The following is a 23,338-nucleotide window of genomic DNA, read 5'->3' on the forward strand; positions in this document are numbered from 1 at the left end:
TTGAAAACAGAACAGATCTAAATGTATTCTATATGGTAGTGTGGTTGTCGTGATGTCATTTCACAGTCTGGCTCTGTGTTCCTCGGTTGCCATTATCCACCAGTCCACCAGATGCCCTCAGACTATTTCCGTGTTTGGTGAACTGGACTTAGTAGGAGAAAGCCTTTGTACAGAAAATTGAAGTTTGCTTTCACACTAGTTGTTTTCTTAAGGAAATGTGACTGAGGACTGTTTGCTTGCTACACACTGACCCTTGTATAAACTAAGAGCAAAAGTGAACTGAAACGCAGAGCAACAGTTGTCTTTCAGTCCTATATTTGTTGTTACATGCAGGCCAGTCCACTTGACAAACTTATTGTTAAGTATTATTGTTTATGTCAACAGCAATGTATGTTTGAGTTCTGTAAAGACCCTAAGGTTGTCAATGTTATGTTGAGGTGTGTTTGCTGTTCCTGATCAGTGTGACTTGTGTATTTTAGTAATATTCATGTGTATGCTGGGTTTTTGGTTTTCAGTTTGCCCTGTTTTTCCCCCTGTGTTCCCAGCCGGCTTTCCCCTCCACTCTTCCCTCCACACTGCTCTGCGTCAGTCTCGTTAGCCCTGCCCTGCTCCCTGTGTCTTCCCCAGGCAATTAGCTCCCATCCTGCCCTTGTGTCTTGCCACCTGTGCCTTGTTGTTTCATCAGTTCAGTTTGTATTTAAGTCCTCGTTTTCAGTTCTGTCTTGTTGGATCCTTTGTTCTGTGTTGTTCAGTATTGTTTAGTTCAGTTTTGCTTTGCCTGCACTCCTAAGCTCTGTTCCCAAATTGAGTAAATATATATTGATTCTTCACTTCCAACTGCCGGCTGTCTCCTGCATTTGGGTCCACCTGCTCCGCTCCACCGAACAATGGTAAGTAAGGTAAGTGTGGTATACCACTACAATTACGATTAATTCTGAGACCTTTTCTTCCAGTTACAGTTCTAATTTTGAATGGGTTGAACTGCATTTTGTTTTTTTAAATATTGTGATGAAGTATTCCAATAATTGCAATGAAAGGAGCATTTACAATAAATTACCAGTGTAAAGGGTATAGCATTTTGGGTGGAAACCTTTAATGTAGTACATGTCTAAATTGTAAATTCAGGCTTTTTGAAAGGCAGAGTAAGAGATAAGACCAAGACAAAAGTCTTCCAAAGATTATATCCATGAATTACTGGCATAAAGTGTAGTACAGTATGCGCCTGCAAACTTTCAATTGGCACACACCTGCATGCAAATATGGCAACTATCTATTGATTGATTTTTACACTGTACACCAGTAAAAATGTTGCACAGTTCAACAAACATTAACACATTCCTGTCCGTGTAAACATACTGAAAAAAATAAGGGCTGAAGGACCGAAGTCAGACTCAAAACCCAACTGATAAACAGACATAAGTTACTTCACACATGATCATCATCAATTAGAAATCGAAAAGCTGCTAGCCTGTGAGTCACAGACAGGCCAAAATGCAGGTACAAATGAAAAGAATTGAATAAATAATCTAATAATGTCCAAGCATAAGGAATAACACAGTCAACATGTTATAAAACATTATAGAAAATAATATCATCCTTCTAAAGGCTAGAAAGATTAGAATCTTAATGGGCTCACAGTAGGATTTCCAATGTGAGCCCATTTAGAAACACAATCTAATTCACTTCAGGGAGATATTGGCACATATCTAAGGTAAAATCCAGGCTGTAAACAAGCTGTTTTGCAATAGATGTCTAAAAAATCTGGCACATTTTCAGTTCACTTCTCTCTTCTCCTTAGTAACATTTGTTGTTAAACTTCAATTAATCTTAAAAACACATCAATATCACTAATAGTATCATTACTTTGCTACGGTAGCTATTTATCTTAACTAGTTTGTACAATATTAAATGAGTATAAAAGTAATTATAAATATAACTCAAAGAGTGAAAACAAATCCTGACATCATGCAAACTGGAAACATTTTGAGCCAACAGATGACAGCACTCATTCAACAGGTAGGAGTTGAAGTCTTTTGGTTCGGACACATCCTGAGGTGGAAGATCATTTTGGTCCACTTCAAAATGATAACTGGTTATTTTACATTCAACTGAGTCACTTCTAGAGAAGAATTAATGAAGATTAGTAGTCTTCATAAGCTCTTTGTGGGGTAGACACTTGATAATGCTGCATCCATGGAGACAATGTCTTACATTCCCTTGACACATAAAAAGCTCCTGTCCTCTCTCAGTTGGAGGGTTTTTATTCTCTATAAATGTTTTCTTTCCAAGAAAAGGCAAGGTCAATGAGAACTCCCCACACAGAAAATCCTGCTTCCTGATTTACAAAAATGCAGCATCTGTACACTTTCTCCTTTTTAGAGTCGGGATACAAAATGCCAGCAGTGCATGCTTGACATCCTCCTGGATTGACAACAAATTAGAAAACGGGAACAGTGTATCACGTTTGACCTTTTTAGATTTCAATTATTTGAGCTATTTTCTTTTGGACAGATGCCTCCATGCTGATACAAACGGCATCCAACTAAGTCTGAAAATACTAAACATTAGGACATTTTGTCAGTAAGAAAAACATCACTTGTACAGAATGTCAACAGCAATAGTATAAGCAAATATACATATATACTTGAAAAAAACAATTAAGATTTTTTTAATACCTGTGCTTACCTAAAATAATCAAATGTCGTTTTGAGATTTAATACATAAGTCTAAAAAAAAAGAGAAATAAAGAGAGAAAAAAAACACAGAACATAAATATTTGGTCATTTCCCCCCACTTATGACTGATAACTATTTTATAATGAAATAAAAATGTATTGGCAATTTTTCATTTGTTTTCTGAGCTTATCAATATTTTCTTTGGAATTTCTTAGTCAGTAAGAAACTGGTGTCAATGTAGCATCAAAAATTATTTTAAAATGCCCGTATTTTGGTTCCAGTTTTTCAAGTTTTTTTTTTTTTTTTTACTCACTTGGTGACCAAAAATGTAGCACTGACATTGCTCAGCTTAATTTCTGCATTTAGTATTTGCAGTCTTGCCACAGGTTAATAAATCCTCTGGCTGGTATTCTTCTCCTCTCAATGGAGGTATATGTGGGTGCATTCAATCCTATCAGAAAATTAAAACATATCTTAAAAAAAAACTGCTTAAACATTCATAATATCCACATGTTGAAAGGCATCAAAGAGTTTGGTCCAGTCTGAAGTCTTTTGGATTTTAAACAAGGAGCAAATGTATAGACAGAGCAATTTTTAGAGAGAGGAGGAGCTCTGGCTGTAGTGTCTCAGCAGCAGCTGGTCGTACTCGGCCTCAGAGGCCGGGGACAGTGAGGCAGGTGAGCTGCTGTTGGAGCTCAGAGATGAGTCTCTAAATGGGGAAGGAGGCGTCAGAGCCACCAGCTCCTCCATATCCTTTGCTCGTCTGCTACTCACGCAAGTCCCCGCCAGGTGCTCATAAATCTTACCTGCTGGACGATTCTCGCAGAAGTTGGAGACGGCTGCTACCTCAGCATATGTGGTAACAGTGGAGGGAGCCTGTCTGCCCCTGGATGTAAGGTACTGCGGTGGGCAGGCGGCGGCATCTACGGCTGCAGGCAGGGCAGTGGTGGAGGTGGGGCTGATGGTGGCTCCTCCTGGCAGCATCATGGTGTTAAGCTCACTGATGTTGGCAGTGAAACGGTTCACCACACAGCTGATTTGGTCCATAATGGTGGTGCCCTGAGCTTGGCCGCCAATCATCCCCATGCCGATGTCACCCACACTTATGACACTAATGTCCCCACCATCCACTAGACCAACACCTGGGCTGTTGTCCCCACCTCTCCTTCTGACCCCAGCAGGGTGATCAGGTATGTAGGTGGGTACCTCCTCTCCATCTTCTCCTCCCTGGAAACCCATTGCCTTCACTGCATGCTGGCTGATGGTGGGCAGGGGTGATTGAGAGGGGGAGCAAGTAAAGGGCTGAGCCACCGGTGGCTCTTCATACTGCTCTTTGACACCAGTGTCCACAGGTGTGTCTCCTCCTTTAGAGAAAGGCTTGATGATGGCTGTCTGGTTCACTTCTACTGGTTCCTTTTTTTTCTTGACATGGAATGACATCCTCTTCCATAGGTTTGGTCTGTAGGCGCGCTCATTCTGCGCCCATGTGACTGATTTCCCATTGGAGCTGTAAAACATATGACAGTCACAAGTAAGTTGTTCTCAGTTGACTTAAATGTAAGGGATTAAAAATGATAATGAATATGACAAATCCACAGTGCAAGTACTGCATGTCTTATATATATATGTACTGTATATACATTTGATCGCTGCCAAACAATGACAGATATCAGGATCATATTAAGATAAGAACATCATCCATCTACCCCATGGTCCATGTTCTGTTTCTTCATGCCAGTATTCTACCATCCCCCGCTGTATCTTTTGCTTTCTGTGTAATTTTACATCTCCCTCCATTTTCCTTTTTCTTCCCTAGAAAGAGAAATCCTTAAAGGCGGGGGGTCTCCCCTGGGAGTACTTAACCCAAATGAGGTAGCCTTTTCTCAGCTCAGGGAGCAGTTTTTCTTGGCTTCTTATCCAGCCTGTTGCAGTGGATTCAGCTCTGATTTTCCAAGGACAGTTTAAGAAGGGACAGGGATAGTTGTGTTCCTGGATGTATCTCAGCAGCTTTCATCTCTATACATGGACTTGTGGACAGAAACGACTAAAATGTGAGGCTGTAAGGAAAGTAGCTTAGATTACATAATAATAATAATAATAATAATAATAATAATAATAATAATAATAACCCCAGCAGGTAGTTGCTCTTCTGTTAGACTTAACCATATCTGCTATTTGCCTCTCAGTCACTTCTTGGACTTTATCCTTTTGTCTCCAACACCATTTCTAATATGGTCCGACGGTAAAATACAGAGTGATTGCAGCACAAACCATGATTTTATTGGTAAAAAGAAGGAAAAGAGGTGTGTGCAGTCTCTACCATAAACACATTGTTTATTTTTTCTGATTACATGATTATGCAGGTATTTTTATAGAGTGATTTATTAACCTTATCTAACAAAAATCAACAAAATGAGGGGGAGAAGTTTGTGTTGTTAGATGAGTTTGCCAAAAAAGAACATACTCGCTACAAAGTAAACATGATCTGAATGGATCATCCAATCTGAAGGAATTAATATTGTAAGAACTACTGAGATAAAGTCTCCACTGGGTTTTGACTGTCTCAAAACACTCAATGGATGTTTGGCATTTTCAGGCTGACATTATGGCACCTTAAGTATCTTCCCTTACTGTTAATGTGTAGGAGAAAACATAATTTAAGAGTTTCCAAATGCAGTTATTTAAAAAATATCTTTTGAATTAAGTGAATTAAATGTGTGCTTTTTCCTATAGAAACTTAACGAGAGCTACACTAAAACTAAATGTTTTCTTAAGCAGCTCACAGGTGTTTAGATACTGAGGAGTTAATTCATTTATTACCCACTTAGGTTGTCCATGTACCTGATGGTGTCCTGCGCAGAGCCACGACGTCGAAACAAGTTGGCCATGCTGCTAGAGGGTTTTCCAGAGGTGGCAGCTTTCTTGGCATCACCTACATGCATACGCACCACTGTGGATGTTGTGAAAGCACTGCGGACATTTTTTTCAGGCTTGGCGAGCATGATGTACACCTGATCATGTAAATGAACAACAAAATTGCACTTAGCAAAAAAGTGCAGGAATACCCTGCGAAAATGCTGCCAATGATTGCATTTACGATTCTTACCTTTGGGACAAACATGCAGCAAAGAGCCACTGTAGCACTGAGGCTGACACTAAAGCACATGGTTATAATCTTGTAATTGGATCCAAAGTAAATAGGAACAAAGGCCAACCAGATAATACAGGTGGTATACATGGTAAAGGCAATATACTTGGCCTCATTAAAATTGGCAGGAACATTACGAGTCTGGAAGAGAAAAGGAAGAATACAATTTTAAATTGGTACATGTTGAAGTAAAAAAGAGAGGATATGAGGGGAAGAAAAATGAGCAAGTTCTTGTTGCAAAAAAAGAAAAATATGAACCTGATGCAGAAAGTAACATGAAACACTCTGTGTATTATTAACTACTGTTATGCTGAAGTACCTTGAAGGCGTAGAAAGTGCAGCTGAGGATAAGAAGGCCATTGTAGCCCAGCGGCGCCACCACCCCCAGAGTGGTCAAGTTACAGATCAAGTGTACCTCACGGATACTGGGGTAGTCATAGATCACCTAAGAGGGGAGAAGGAGAGGCTACTCTGGTTGTATAAATACATGTAAACGAACATCACCCACATTGTAAAGCACACACACACACACACAGACACACACACACACACACACACACACAGACACACACACACACCTGTGGTGGCTCAATGATAAGAAGTGCCACAATAATCCCCAGCTGCAGCAGTATGAGTAGGAAGGCGATGACCAATTGTGCGCAGGCGGACATAAAGCGTGGTTTCTTGGTGCAGATCTTCTTCTTGCTGCCTGCCAGGATCCGTGCTATACGGTTGGTCTGGATCAAAAATAGATCAAATGGTTACATCGACTGTGGATAATATTGCTTGCACTGATTCATAACAACAATCCCCTTTTCAGTTCCCAGATCTCAAACATCAAACTCAGCCCACATATAGAACCTCAACTTCTAACATACCTCCCTTACAATTGGCCATCATCCAATCCCTGCAGGTTGATTTTTTTTTTTACTTCTGCCCTTATCCTCAGATGCCCTTCTGTTTATGCTAAAATACCCCCAAACATAGGAATGTGATAGTGGACAAATTGATTAAATGCGGTTGTATAGGTGAATTAGACAGGTGTGATTAAATTAAAAATGCCCTCTGCTGTGTCAAAATATTAAAATCTTTTCAGCACTCAGATATGATTCCACACTGCAAAAACACCTGTCTGAAACAATTTATATGCAGCATGTCTACCAGACATCCTCGGCAACTCTCTCCTCTGCTTAAGGCTCAAACATAGATAGTATAGGATACTGTATACTGTATGTTCTTCCTTTAATTCCTCCACCTCCTCTGTAAGTGTGTGTGATTAAAGAGTGATCTCTAACAGACACTGTCAGTGTACATCTAGAAGTTTTTGTTCTGCTGACTTCTGAAACTTCCATTCAAGTGCATGTCGGCCCCAACAGCCTATTTGTGTAGAAATAGAAAATGTTAAATCTCAAGGCCATTTTATTAGACTTTTGATGAAAGGCTGTAAAGATGACTTTTAAATTGTGCACCACGGTGACACTACAGAGATTAGATTTCAAATGAAGCTGATGATTAATACATATGGCTTTAACTCATAAAGTTTCAAAGGAAGTGAAACGCGACAGTAAACAATACTTCTTGAAATGTAGATATTTGTTCCTCTTCCTCCTGGCAACAAAACTGAAAAGAAAGTACCTTGGTGACCAGAGCCGAGTAGCTCATGGCAGGGGACAGGCCTATTCCCAGCCGCTGGAGGTAGCAGTAGACTATGTGGGGCTTGGCAATAAGACTGAAGGTGCACAAGTAGCCCAGACAGATTCCAGCCAGGATGATGTAGCATAGCTCACGACTGGATGACTTGACCACAGGGGTGTCCCAAAATCTACAGATAAATCAAATGGCACATTAATTTTAGCATATCAATAATCTGCACTTAAAGAATAAGTCTATTTTCTATATTTTTTTTTTATTGTCAACAAATCTCGTGCACAGCCAAGCTGACAATGAACTGATCCTACTTATACAAGTATTGTGTGTGTGTATCCAAAGCCTGATATATCATATTCTTCTGTGCCTAACTATTAAAACTATTAAAAACACATCAAGGAGCCTCACTGCTGCACTGGGTGACACTTTCCTTCACCCCAAAAGCAATGGTTAGTGTAGTTTGTTAGAAACAGCTCACATTTTCACTCTCAGGAGAGAAGTTGCTCATATGGCAGATGCCACTTTGCTAGCTTGTTGTGCTATAGGGGATCACAACATCTTGACTTTGTGCTACATTGTAAATTTATCAAAGAATTTCAGTACAAAGGCAAGAGGTTGTGATATGTAGCACAAGAAGCTACCAAAGCACTGTAAATGGAACTGCATTTTTGGACAACAATGGAGGTCTATGGCACAAAGGAATAAGTTATATCAGGCTTTGGATACACACATAATATTTGTGAGAAGAATCAATTCATTGTTGGTTTGGCTCTGCACATGAGATTTGTTGACAATACGAAAAATATAGAAAATTGCCAGCCAAATCCTTTAACTGGCCACAAGCTCATTGGTTTCAGCCAGGATCATCTATAATTATACCAAGCCATTTTTGGTTCATTGTAGAGAAAGTATTATTAGTGATGATTATATTGTATTTCTATATTTAAATTTACATATATGTAGTGTAAATTACATTTGCACCAGGAACACTTCTACCACACAAGAAAAAATAATGCATTTAACAGAATCATGTCGGAATCTTATTCTTCACATAATATCATACTGATAATTTATGTTTAGCAACACATATATGTACATGTCTGGTAAAGGTAAATTTACTTGATGAAGACAGATGTAACAAAAAGTGTAGCCATGAGGCCCAGACAGGAGAAGACCACTGCAGCGATGGGCTCTGGATCCCCCCAACGAACATACTGCACCGGGATTGGCTCACAACCTGAGGGGTGCAGAAAGTTCCATCAGTATTTTGATTTGTCTGCAAGAGTGTCAGTGTGATAGCCTCATAGCTTGATGTGGACGCAGCAGAAGGTAATTCACTCATACTAAACCATTACTGTGAACAACAGATTTATTTGTTCTGTATAAAATCTTCACTCTATGATACACTGGAGTCATGAGAGGTGGGTGAAACATTAAAGGGATCTGTAAGGGAGAAAAAGGGGATCAGAGAATGATTGAAAGTGAGATAAGAGAACAAACACACTGCTGTTCTCCTACAGAGGATACACATGAAAAACCTTATGTGTTTTTTTCAAACCAGAGGAACAGAGATATTGTAGGAGACAATAAGTGTATACAAAAGGGCAGGGAGGTTGTTTCAAACAGCTTTTACAGACTCTGGAGTGAGGAAATCTAAGCTTTAGCCAAATCCTTTATTCTGGCAAGGATCTAAAGTCTCTTGGAGTGTGTACAGTACATGAGTATTTATGTTGCTTTGCGTTTCTGTGTGCAGTAGTGAGGGAGAAGTTTGTCAGTTTATCGTATGTGTGGTGCGTAAGATGTGAGGGGATTTGTGTGTACTCCGTGAGTGTGTGACCCAGATTCAAGACTTTTCTGGCCTGTGTGGAAATCTTGTATTTGCAAGTAGACATAAAGTGTGTTTACCACGCAGATCATCTGTAGGCCAGGAGCCCAGGACACAGGCTCGACAAGTGTACTCATCAAACACAAACTCATTATCCTTGCATGGAGTACAGGTCCAACAGCAGCTCACCTCCCCTTTACGGATCACCTGGAGACATACACAGTATGTGAAAGGGCGCAAAGGTCTCAAAGCTCCAATGGCACTTTTCTGTAGTTAATCTTACACTCTGAGTGGCCTGTGTGGCAGGGAAATGAGGATTTCTGCATCAGGGGATCAAAAGAAAAAAAAAAAAGACAGATGTATAGAACACCATTGAGCCTCAGTCTTTTAAAAAGTTCTTTTCAGTGCAGAAATACAATAGAAAAGAAGCGAAGGAAAGTGGAGGCACATCACAACATTAGCCAGTGCTTGCACTTCACATGAAGAAGGTTCTGGGTTCAAGTCTTGACTTTTCTGTGTGGCATGTTTGCCTGGGATTCCCATGTGTGCTCCCTTTTCCTCTCACAGCTCAAAGACATGCTAGTCAGGAGATTTAGAAAAAATATGTTGGTTTTGTGTCTGGACATAATTGCCAGTCTGCATGTAAGGATTTACAGAGTGACTCTTATCTGTTCTGACTGAGAAGAGGAAACAGGGTGGAGGCATCAACAAGGTCAGCACAGATCAGAGAGAGCCAAACAGCTGGTAGAGGAGATGTGGGCAGGAGTACAAGGCCTGGAGGTATGGACATAAAAAATCTTCTCAAAATCTTATGCATGAGAGCGAGTTTTGAATTCCCCACAAGCTAGCCACATTACAGTGCAGTCAGTATAGAGTGTGTAGGAAGTTTAATGTTAGAGACTTTTGGGATGAGAAAGAGGAGGCAGACTGCAGTGTTCTCCATGATTTGGAAGGGCTGGGGGAGTTACAGAAGCCCAGATGGGAGATGATTAAAGCATGAACAAAGAGCTTTACGCAGTCCCCGCTGGGGCACTCAAGGATCTGATGAGACAGATTTGGTAGATTGCAAACATGTGAGATCAAGTGAAGGCTGTTGTGTGGGTCTTGCTTGACAGTTTTATATTGAAGTTTATAGATAAGTATTAATGTATGAAAAAGTTAGGTACAGTTATCACTTTTACAGTTACTTAAATGATAAAAATGTGTTGAAATTTTAAGGAATTCAAAAAGCTTTTCATTCAAATCTATCTCAACAATGTACAATTTTGTCTGTGCCTACCTTGATCTGTGCCTTCTGGCAGGGCTCAGAGCAGACTGACTGGATGATGTCACTGTTGTTACTCCAGATTTCCTCATCGTTCATCTTCAGGCCACCTTGATCCCAGCTTCCCACATGAATGTAAGCGTACTCATCCTCGCCTATGTGCTTGAAGTTCATGATTTCATACCTGAGACACATAGAACATTCAACTGTTCTTTCTACTTCTTCTTTTCCATTTCAACCCACCCCTCTCTTCCTTCCTTCCTTCCTCCCTTCCTTCTTCCCCATCGATCATAATCCTTACCTGCCAGGTGAGTCACCATTCTCGTCAAAAAGGATGGTCTCCCCAGACACACCGGTAAAGTTAGTTTTCATCAAAAATTCCAGCAGCTTGCGGCCATCAATAGGCCGCATGTTCTCGCACAAACCCTGGCACCGGCAGGAAGAGCAAACTATCAATACTGTTACACAATGTGAAAGCGTATGTGTGCACATCATTCAGAACTGTACCTTATATCCCGGACAGAGGGCTTGCTGCATGGCATGCAAGCCGTGAGCCATGGAATAGATGGCATTTATGACAAAGCCCATCTTGGTGTCTTGGGCATATTGATGGCGCAGAGACTCTCTCCCTGTGGAGAACAGAGACCTACTCATAAAGAGAAACCAATCAGTAACGGCTCTATTCTAAAACTCACTATGGAGAAAATAAGGATCTGAATAATACAGACTAGATGACCGGTGGAAAGTGTGTGAGGAGGTGTGGAACATAATCTCTGTGTACTAACAGGTGCAGGTGCGGTTGTACATGCTGTTCTCCTGTGGGTGTCCCCTCAACCTGCACTGGAAGCGGTGCTGCCAGAATTCAGGGAACCAGGGGTTCCTCAAGTTGGCATCAGGCGTCAGGTTCAGGTAATAATCATCGAACCAGGTCACATATGCTGACTTTAGCTTTATGGTGATTCCACCAGCTGCCTCCCTCTGGTAGCCATCAGTCACATCATATCTGTCTGCCCAGCCATCACTGAACAGGAAAAGGAGAAAGGGAGAGACAAACGGAGATTCTTTTTTTGTTTTGTTTGTTTTCTCCAAAGCTAGTATTGATCCAATTAGCATTTTAAATTCAATTGCTGCCAAAAGTAAAGGTATACACACAAATAAAAGTAGGGCAGACACGTACACCTTTCCACTTCTTATACAGAAACCTTTCATTAAATACAGTACATTCTATACCAGTTTAGCATCAACATGCTTCTCAGTATTGCAACCAACACCAGGATTTGACTGTTTAGACAGCACTGTCAACTCAGCAAGATTTCTGGAAACCTCTTATTGTGAGGAACAACCTGTCAATCTCACACAATGGCAGGGAAACAAATGATTGAATATACTGTACATACAACACTTAACTTATTTGGGCTATGACAAGGGAAACCTTTCTTTGACATCAGTCCTCATATTTAATACTAAAGAGCACTGAAACATTTGGAACACTAACAAGTATGCTAAGTGTAAGCTAGTGCTGAACAAAATTCTTGGAAACTAATTTGCAGATTTTTGATTTTTATATACCTCATTACTATATCCTGGTATTTACTGCTGTGATGTTCTCAATCACTGGATGCAATGAAATCTGAAATACATGTAGGCCTAAAGTTTTATGTTACTAAAACATGCAAGTAAACCTAGAAATCCAGCATGGATGTCAACACTAACCAACGCTGTGCTTTTGCACTGGGGTTACACTCAGCTTTGAACCTGGTTCACACGTCCAATTACACCCAATGAAACAGGTTTCACCAACAAAAGGATAACAGGCAACTAGAAATAGTCCAGCTCGCTCAGCAGTTGAGGAAGCAAATGTTAGCAATTATAATTTATATTAAATAACACTTTGAGGAAATATATTTCAGAAATTAAGGTTTTAACTATAAAGGGTTATACATGGGTTACTATATATACAGTAGTTTCTACATGATAATAGTTTTATATAGATAAATAACACCCAGATCTTGATGCCAGTGAATCTTATTGTGGCCTGCTGTAATAAGCTCTAGTTAGTGGGAATATATTTTGGACCACAGTTGCACAGATTGAAAGAAACAGGTGGTGCCTAGAAAAATGAACCTAATGACTGCTCTGCGGAGAGTAAAAGTAGAATAAAAACATTTATTATGATATGACTCATATCTACCAACACAAGACTCACTGGGAGATAAAAATAAAAAGTATTTGCTCACATATCCAAGTTGTCTTGATATTTTAAATTATGTACATGTGCAAAGATAACTTGTAATAAACCTCCAAGGATCAAAGATTGATGGTGCTGGGAGGATTTGGCTAGTTAGGATAGAGAAGCTTGTTATGCTTTTTCATTCCAACGCATAATTTTGTGTCGTGTGCTTTGTTTTTTTATGTACGATTTCCATGGTCATATTACATTGCTTGCATAATCTGTGTCTGACTGCTGATTAATTAGATCTCTGTGGGCTCATTATCTATAAAGTCCATTGAGATACACTTGTGATGAAGACCTACAGCATATTAATTGTCTTGACTTTAACAACTTAAGGACCAAATATCCCATTGCACATACAAGCCCTGCAACATGCTGTGCTTGTGAAGCAATCTGTTTATGTATCTTAATTTAAAATCAGAGCGCAAAAAAAGATACCTGAGGCTCAACAGACATGGAAACACCAGAAGAAAAACACCACCAGACTGTAGCATCTGCAGACACATCTGATCTGATATTTATTTAAAAACACTGTGGGCTTGGACTCATCAGTTAACAGTTTGAAAAGGTTTCTACTCCGTCTATTATTATCTCTCCCTCTGGACACTTGTCTACAATCAACACAGACAGAAGCTTGATTACACCTCCACACATGTGCATACATGTAAACACACCTTACTGACACAAAGAAACGCACCCTTCTCTTTCTAACTGATAAAAAAAGCAAAAGAAACCTTAGTTAACAGAGCTGGAGTTACACAACCATAGTGTGGGTGTTTTTTTTATGATGCTTGGTTCTCTGGGTGAGGTAGGAGATCATTTCATAACACATCCTTAGAGAAGCGAGCACAGAAATGGAACACTGGTATTAAAAAGGCAGGGATAGATATGAAAAGCATGGAGGGCTTTGACTCTGGATAGTTTGAATCACTCTTGAACAAGAGCTCTGAAACCCACACATTGACCTGGGAGGGTAGTATGCTGTATGCAGCGTGTTGCTACACCACCTACAAGCCTGAAGACACACACACACACACACACACACACACACACATATATACACACACACATCATGCTCTTATTTCACCGCATACAGCACAATACTGGTCAACTTTCCAACAAGATCTTGTGGACAAGTGGACACTGTGTACATTTCTAAAATGAAACTCAACAGGACATGAGGAAAAAAAAATTGAAACAGCTGTCTGAATTGAACAGAGGAAAGACACTTGCCCATGACCTGAGCAACTTGTTGTGGTGTTGTGTTTCTGAGCTTACGTGGGTGCTCTAATGAGCATAAATGGCCAGTGGGGGATCACATTGATTTACTAGCACTGGCAACTTAGAAGTGATGAGGAGTGTGGGAGAACGGGCCACTGCAAAGCTGATCTAAACTAACCTGATAATCTTAACTGTGACCTTAGGAATAGTGGAAAATATTTATTATATCTCTTTCTGCTTTGAGATGGAAGACCCGAACGGTAATGTTGTTTAAACATTTGTGCTGATGTGCAGAGTGTTTTGTACAGTAGTGGCATAAACTAGGTTTCATGTAGTAGTAGTAGTAGTAGTACTGTAGTACTGTAGTAGTCTGTATGACTCTTTGCCTTCTAAAGAACAAAATGCCTTTTGGGACAGCTTAATTCTAACATATGCCAGAATTTTACCATTGATTTCTATATAAATACACTGAAGGCTGACAGTCAGCATGGATACAACAGTTCAAAATAGGCTTAAGCAATGCTGGCAACAAAACAAACAACCAAAAAAAACCATCATCTGCCCTCAGTCTCGCTCTTTCAATAAATGGGACGTAAGAATGAACTGCACACACTTAAACCTGTTAACAAATCCTCCAAGCTGACATGAAAAGGATGGTTTTTATAGTTAACTAACTAGAAAGGAAGATATAAGGCTGGAGTCTTTATAAAGCTAAGATCAAAAGGCCATGTGACAAGAGGGGTGATGAAACTGACAAAGTTAGGTCCAAAACATCGAAGAAGAACAGAATTGGTAATTTACCACACAAAACATCATGCTATTGTGCATGCTAATGAATGGTGGCATCAATCTCCCACCTCAATAGTACATCTTACATTTAATTAGCCTTAAAAGAGAACAGAAAGGAGAAACATCTTAACAAATGAACAATAGCAAGCGGACCACAACACCAAACCAACTGTCTGGATAGCTCTGTGTGGTAATATGGATTATAGAGCATAGTGTTTTGCAATATGTAGTTCAAGGTTATCTTATGCTTCCTGCTGTCAGATTTGAGCGACAGCCCACATGTGTGGCTCCTAATGAGGAAAGGCATTTATAGAACTCCAGGGACGAGAGTGAGCCAGAGAACTAAACCTTAAAATAAAACATGTTATTCTCGGAGAGAGTGAATCCTCCTGCTAAATCAACCCCCTCTTTCCTGCTTATTTTTTTTGTCCCTCATGTTTTTAATTGCATACTTTCTCTCCTGCACCCTGCACCTCATCTTTATCATCTTCTCAAAATTAACCTATGAATGGGCCAATGAATGGTTTGAGACAGTAACAATTCCCTAAAGCAAAATCCAGAAAATGTCCTTTTTTGCAGGTCAAAAGAAAAATGTGATTTTTCACAGTGTTATATTTTCATAGATCAGGATTCGGCATATTTAATTATATTGGAAAACCATCACTTCTTTATCTATTCATTTGTCAATTTAGGTGGCCGTTAATGACAAATAGAGATACTCATATGCTGACTTTATATGGCAACCAGTTATACATTTGAGTCCCTGTCTGCTGTTGTGAAGAAATATTACAATCTTTACTATTGATTTAGGATTTATTTACTGGATTTCCCTATTTGGATCTTTGCAGCTTGTAGGGATTAAGACCAAGATCAAGGATGTTTTTGCAGGGTAAGTATACTTCCCCATTTGAAAATAAAAATATAAAGATATAAATACATCGAAGTTGAAGATGAACAAAAATCTGCAACTTGTTAATCTCAAGTCTCTTGCAGTGTGTCACTGTCATGTATATTCAAAAAAAAGTTTATCAAAAAGTACCTCAAGTTTCCCAGACCACCATGAAGTTAATGGATGCGATGAAGATGACGATGAAGATGATGATGATGATGACGATGATGATGATGATGATGAGAGGATAAAGGTGGCTGCAATGACAACAAACACATCATCTCTGATGCTATCAGACATCTGAAGAGCGTCTAGATAGGACAAACACAACACAAAGAAACCTGATGAACAAATATTGTATCTTTTAGCTTCTACTCAAATTTGTAAATAACCTTGGAAATTTAGATCAGAACCAAGACAAGAAAGCAAAAAGCCCATGGGTAATAAATACAATCTGAAATTCAAAAGTGGAAAGCAGACGTACAATAATCCACCACTTACCTTCCAACCAGCAGAAATTCTCCCACCAGGCGTTGTCGACGCATGGCCATCAATATTCCTCGGACCGTCATGCCCTCGCAGAAGCAGGCCACCACCCTCGCTTTAGGCAAGTGGACTCGTAGTTTCTGCAACAGTTTGTCAAAGCCCTGCTCCCCTGCGTTGCTGTATATCTTGTCAGAATGGGCGATGCAGATCCCCTCCTTCGCTGCCATGTCTTTAAATGCCTCCATACCACTCTCACCATAATTACCTATGGAGGTAACCACATGAATGGAACAGTGTTCACACAGTACTGTACAGCACATAAGACTTTTCTTACATATTTAAAGCCAACATACCAAACAGATTAGACTGTGACAAAATTCTTTAACACACCAGTTGTTGTGCAAACATTAACATATTTATTTATTTATTTATTTGTTTCTCCTTACACTCTTAGTTCTCTGGCACAAATCTTCCCATGTGCTGATAAATTTACAGACACATACACACACACACGCAGGGTGTAGATGATCAAATACACTGGTAAAATGCCAGCACAACGCTTGAGAATCTGCCACGTTTTCTCCCCATTATGGGTTAGACTTCCCTGTTTTTGCTGGAAATGAGGTCACCTAGTTTCTGTTGCTTTGAAAATGTAATCTCACTCTGGGTATGACACTTTGAGGCATCCTTTCCCTTACTACGTGTGAGTTTTACTCCCATATGTGGCATGCCTCCTTGTGTGGTAATGTTGTCTTTAAATTTTTTGAAACTGCACTTTAACTTCAGTTCAACTCCCTGTTAATTGTTGCTGATAATACTGTCATTTCTGTTTGCATTATAATTATTGTATTTTCCTCTTAAATATGTTTCACACTTTCTATCTCTCAAAGAGGCCTCTTTACCTGCTATATAGGGCCCACACTGCAAATGAGAACTAGTTTGCTGTCTGCAAGAGCAGTATACGGTTTCATAACCACATCCATAACCTCTGTGCTTACAGTACATATGGAATATTTGCATATTTACTTATTTGTCTGTGTTTCAGTGCAGTGTCTTTAAAGGACTATGTCAGTTCTGTCAGTACTGACCATTTTTTAAACATAAACTTTTTCAATAGTTTATGCAAATGTCATGCAGAGTAGCAAGCAAGGTTCACCTGCATTTGACAGATTTGTGGTGTTGGAGGACCTACGATGTACAATATAATTCTAACCATTCATGCAGATTAGAAACCTTAAAACAGGGCTTTGTATAAAATCTTGAGATTGTTAAATGTAGGGTCACTTGTTTGCCTTGTTTGTTTGTCCTGTAAATAGACAGCAAACTTGTACAAAATTGCCTGGCTAATCTCTGATTGGTAAAATTAACTGAATTGAGCGTATGTGTATAATAATTCCATATATAAATGAACAATTTTGCAGTCATTATGGCAACCTCTCACTGCCTACGGGATTAAAAATACTAACAAGATTGTCTGCAAAATAGAAAAAATATGCAAGTGCTTTTCTTACCCATGACAAAGGGTTTTATCCTGGGAAAGAACATTTGGCATACAAAAGACTTTTTTTTTAATCCTCTTCTACAACAGTTTGGTATTTTTATGGAATAGACTGGAATGATCCAGTCAGGATTCAGCACTTGTTGTTATCAAGAGGGATTTAAACATATACAGCCAGCAAGGGGTTAAAGAACAGGCAGTGGAATATTTAGGCTGATGTTGAGAATGATGCCAACGCCATTTATTTTGTTTCTGAATATGTGGGTTTAGTGATTCACTGGTTATTCTATCAAAGTTGTGATAACCCTGTGTGTTGATATTGTTGAGATGTGCTTGAAGGAAAGAGTTGGAGATCAGCCTTATGTCTGCATTGCCAAATATGATAATTTCATGAGTATTGTGAAATGATATGAAATATAAAATAGAGCAATTGTGCACTCTTGTATTGCCTCTTTTCATAATATGATGGGTCATTTGACATAAGTCCCTTAAAGCACCTCAAATGGTTTTCAGTTCAGAATCAGTTTTAACTTGACATATAGATAACATAGATAGGACAGTAGAAATAAAGCAATAAAATGCACATCTGATAATGAGCACCTGCTGTGAGAATGTGATCAGGGGCCAAAATATCACTGCAATCTGTGGACAGAGAGCCATGATATAAAGAGAGTTCAAAGCCATCAGCAGATGTTCCCTGGGAAGCTTTGCCAATGATGAACAGGATTACAGAGAATATATAATCAGAGGTACCTTGCAATTTCATCTCAATCTCATATTTGTGCCATAAATATAATGTCCTCCACTGTATTGCAACAACAAGAATCAGAGGTTTAACAAAGTCACTCCCCCGTAACTTTATGTGCGTGACATTTACATTTTGTATTACAGCTAAAACGAGAGAGCAGAGGGGAAAAAGAAAAAGTGCATTTGTATGTGTTTATGTGGATCTGTGTAAAGAGCTTTTTGACTCCAGTGTGCTTGCTGCAGAGGTTTTTCACACTTTACCCCCTTGAACTAGATGGGTAGCTCAGATCAGAATATAAGTAAGTAATAGTATAATGCTTATCTTCTGCCCTTGTTGATGGAAAGCTCAATAATAGAACTGAAACTAAGAACTGAGTCAGGCCATGCCCATGCCAATACATGTGCTCCTGTGGTTCTGACCCAGGGTCAACAAAAATGGAAGAGTTTCATGAAGACAGGATTTGCTGTAGGACTACTGTATAAGATTATAACAGAATATACAGATGCACCTAATAAAGTAGTTACTTAGGAGACAGGAGACATACTGCTTACCCTCTGTGTGTATTGCAGACACATAGCTCCAGTTGTACCTCTTGACAATGTCCACCATGGCTCTGGCCTGTTGCATATCTGACGGCACCACCCTCATGAAATATTTATACAAGCTCTGTTGGAAGGAATTTTCATGTTCACAAGTCTGGCAGTACACTTGACATGCTTTCATGTGACAGCCTGTCTAGACAGTTACACTTTCATCCATTATAACCTCTATTATAAACCCCATTCCATGTGAACTCACTGTGCATTGACTTACAGGGTTTTTTGCTAAAACGATACTGGTGTTTTAGCAGGTTTTATGCAATTTACCACAAATTATGCTTTCCAAGCTGCAGCATTTTATATTCTTAATGTGTCTCACCTGGCCTCTAATCACCAATGTTCCATCTTTTTTTTCTTGCTATGAAAATTGTCTTTGAGATAGGTAATCCCAATTATCATAGCTGCATTATCATCAAAAGATAATACATTTACAATCAGGTTACTTTGTAAAGTCAACACTGCAATACAATGCAACATATATAAGGAAAAAGCAGACAGGAAGTCTCAAACCCCAAACCAGTAACCAGCTTTGGTTTTCTGCCATGTTGCATTTCCTACCTCCATTTGTGAAGGTTCGAAGTTTGAAATTTTCCAAACTTTTTTGTTATTGTTGTCATTAATTGGTCTTACCTTGTCACTGAGATCCATGCTGGTGGCTGAGTAGGCTATCTGTGGGATGTTGAAGAGCTGTAGGAGATTTTGCACCTGGATGGCCACTGAGCTGGATCCTGGTCCAATCAGTCCGACAATGGGCTTCTTCCCCTGAACCAGCAAGCTCCCCGCCTCTGCAGTGCATCTGCCCTGGCTCTCTTCCTCTTCACTGGACACCAGTGTGTCCCGAATAAACTCGATACTCTGCTCCAGTGCCACTGCAGAGTGCCAGCATGAGTCCCTAGTGTAAAAAGAGTTCAAATTGTTGTTTTGGCAAGCAGGATGGGAACAAGCATTGGTCCTGAGTTGAGGATAGTTTCGAGTAGCCAAATGGATGCTTTTTAAGTACTCTATGTAGTTTGTGCTTCATGCTTTTGAAATAACGTGACTAACACGATTTTCAGAACAGTGAGAAGACTGCAATCTAAAGTTCAGCCAAAGCTAATATGAGGTTTCAGCAGTCTGAGTCAGTCTTTTTAGTACAAAATTCCCTCTTTATGTTTCCCTGGACAGCGTTTTCTTGCTGAACTGCTGTAGAGGGATACTTCCAGGTTTGTTGCCGGGGAAAAACACCAGCAATATACCAGCCTCATATTAACTTCAGCTGAACTTTAGAATGATATTAGCACAAAACAAAGACTGTGGATTTTGTCCCTCATTTCTTACAGTGTAGTCGGAAGCTTGGAGGGGATCACTTCACAGCCCTTATGGAAAGGGGGACTGATTGCAGTGACCAGTAAGTTGAAATTCTTTGAAAACTGCCCACCTCTGACTGCTTCATTTATCCCATACCTTTGTCAGCATACTTTAGGTCCCCCATTCCCAGCCTACACTCTTCAGTTACCTGTCAGTCCTCTCCTGTGGCCTTAATTCTTCCAGCAACTGTTCACCTGTCTGTGCCCACTCCACTTCAGTTACCTACCTCCCTGGATGTTTCTCTAATCCTTCAAGTCTCCAATTTGTCCTCCTGTGATGCCTAATGGCTCTGTGCTTATTTAAAGAGACTCTCCATTAAAGCTTCTATAAACATACCGTCTGTCTCTGCCTTGTTGTGCCTCATTTCAGTCCAAATCATGAAGGTCCTTCTCCTTATTGGATATTGGACCCAAATTAAGAATTAACTTAATTTGCTTACTGTGTATTATATATTTTTTTTTAAAAAGATCCAGAAGTAAAGGTAATCACTGTCTTTATAATGTTTTTAGAAAACCCTGTTCTTATCGAAGGAAATTAAATAAAAATGCATAAAAGTGCACTGTAATTACTATAATGGACCTTCCCTTAGTTTACAAACAAAACATGTTGTAAAAAGCTGACTTCAAAAATATTTTTTCATAATTTGTGATGCTTGTCCAGTAATCTAACATCTCTGTTAAATTCGGGCATTTGTTCTGGTTGTTGCTGAGAATGCTAGCTGATTTGATACTCTCTGAGGTTCATACATACAGTATATTAAAGGAATAACAGCTTTATGTCAAACCTCTAGGTATTATTCCACCCTGTGTGATAGAGAAAACTTAAGTATTACAAAAACTAGCAACAATAATCTACTGATTATTGATTTTTCTGTGTAAGATGCACTTTATTGTCTTTCCCAATTCTCTGACCAGACAAACCAATGAGCCCCGATTGATTATAAAATCAAAATCAGATTGTGTGCTCTTCAGCCCACTCATAATCCAACAATCAACATAACAACCAATTTATAGCTATTATTCAAGGAACAACATAAGAATTGTCATGGTTATTACCTGATCTCACAGCCCAGGGTGATATTTGGCAGGATAGTGGGGTCTGCATTAATTCGATCCAGAGTATGCATCATGGCCTCCACTCTCTGGATCCCATACTGCTCACGCACCGCACCGCACTTTCGCTCATGGACCTGAGCAAAGTGTAACACAAAGATTTGGCTCATATCACACACAGTACATACATGGAGACAATGAGCACATGCACAAATGCAACATGTACCTTGTCTGCAGGTGGTTGGTGGTGAACAGAGAACAGTGCTCCCATGATGATGTCACCAGGGAAATGTGCCAATACCCTTCTCTCATTGTTCTGGGCGTTGACCCCAACCCGTGATTTCAGGCCCAGCCAGCTCAGATCAGCTCCTAGTATTATACTCACTGCCAACAGCCTCACATATAACCCAAATCTCCCCATCACTGTGTTCCTCCTCACACCTCCTGCCATCTTCTCTCCCCTTAAAGCTGAGGTTCAGATGAACGTGTTGTCTTGGGCATAGTGCTTGTAGTGCCAGAGGTAAGGGTTAGAATCCTGGAACACATGATAGGCATAAAAAGTAATTCAGCTCAGTGTATAAGCAAGTGCAGATATCTGTTTAACAATACTTTTCTGAATAAGATTTTCGCAGTCAAGTCAGCAAAGGATAAAATCTTTTTGCATAATGTGAAATACAGAAACTATAAATCTATTCACACATACTAATAAAACAGTTTATTTAAATATCTATCTTTTCAGTGTTTCAGTTTTCACTCTATAAAAATGACAGCAAGTTGCTGTCCATGGTGCTGAAATGATGTTGATCGGTCATCTTGCAACATCTACTCTGGTGATCAAATAAAGTAATAACAACCTATGTAAAACTCAATAATCTCTGCTCAGCGCTCTGCATACCAAAACTAACAACTTCAACCTACCTCTTTTCTGCCAGCTGTCTTGCAGATGCCATTCCATATGAGACCGTTTCCATCACAGCGGAGCAATAAAAAAAAAAAAAAGCGCTGCAGGTTTTTTGCTTAAGCTCAGTCTGGCGCCTGGCTACAGCAAACTGCAAATAGCAGCAGATAATATAGCCCGTTATTGGAACATGTTTGTCTTACTGACGCACACGGCTCCCCCCACCCCCCATCTTCTTCTCCACCTCTTTTTCCTCCTACTCCAAATCAGCGGGAAGCATGGAGCATCAACAGTGACTAAATCGGTAAACTCTAGAAAGCTCCGGGAGGCGAGCCACACAGACGCATGTTTAACATGGAAAAAGAAAGAAGTAAACAAATAAAAGATAAAGTGTAATAATCCTCAACAACTAATAGTTAAAGCACTAACAGTGGCATTTATTATGGAAAGTGATCTGTGGGCGATTGGCTAACAGTCAATTTAAAATATGAGGATCTTTTGAAGTTGCTACTGACCCCAATTCTTGCTCTCTGTCACCCTTTTAATGTGACTATGGTAACAGACTCGATATTATCAATTAATTATTAATCAGATGCCTTTCATTGAACGTTAGACAATATAACACACCCAGTTTTTTTGAGAGTAACACTCAACGTCCAGTTTCATTTTGTCAGTGAAACAAACCAGCTCTGTCACTTTCGAATATCATTGATAAAGACGAAACAGTGACCAAAATCTTATGTTCGTTGGTGTGGTCTTTGTTTTGTTGTTGACCTTTCTGTGCTATATATATATAAATATTTTTAAAAAACACAATAACAAAAAATCTATGTACTTGGCTTGATGCTCTTCGGGTTTCCAATAAATGTGTCATTACAGTCTGTGATTGGGGTTCTATGCTGGTTGGAAAATGGAAGTGTCAAGGAAAGAAATGAGACAGAATTATCCTTCCACTACAGCTCTTTCCCTCTCTCTTGCCTGAGGTCAGAATGACTCCAAATGTAATTAAAGGTCCGTTT

General features: G+C 39.6%; 1 protein-coding gene across 1 annotated transcript; it reads right to left on the reverse strand.

The window, feature by feature from the left end:
* Nucleotides 1-1,088: 1,088 nt before the first annotated feature.
* On the reverse strand, nt 1,089-22,968 carry grm5a (glutamate receptor, metabotropic 5a). Its single transcript, XM_042431356.1, has 18 exons — nt 22,340-22,968; nt 21,648-21,956; nt 21,425-21,558; nt 19,653-19,914; nt 18,975-19,089; nt 16,193-16,442; nt 11,345-11,580; nt 11,067-11,188; nt 10,861-10,985; nt 10,575-10,743; nt 9,376-9,502; nt 8,590-8,707; nt 7,459-7,645; nt 6,402-6,560; nt 6,143-6,268; nt 5,782-5,964; nt 5,517-5,686; nt 1,089-4,182 (listed from the first exon to the last, which is right to left on the reverse strand). Exons 2-18 carry the CDS (start codon nt 21,870-21,872, stop codon nt 3,270-3,272), a joined length of 3,621 nt encoding a protein of 1,206 aa, XP_042287290.1. The 5' UTR covers nt 21,873-21,956; nt 22,340-22,968; the 3' UTR covers nt 1,089-3,269.
* Between the last annotated feature and the right edge of the window lie 370 nt (nt 22,969-23,338).

Source organism: Thunnus maccoyii, chromosome 13 (assembly GCF_910596095.1).
Source record: "Thunnus maccoyii chromosome 13, fThuMac1.1, whole genome shotgun sequence".
Lineage (NCBI taxonomy): Eukaryota > Metazoa > Chordata > Actinopteri > Scombriformes > Scombridae > Thunnus > Thunnus maccoyii.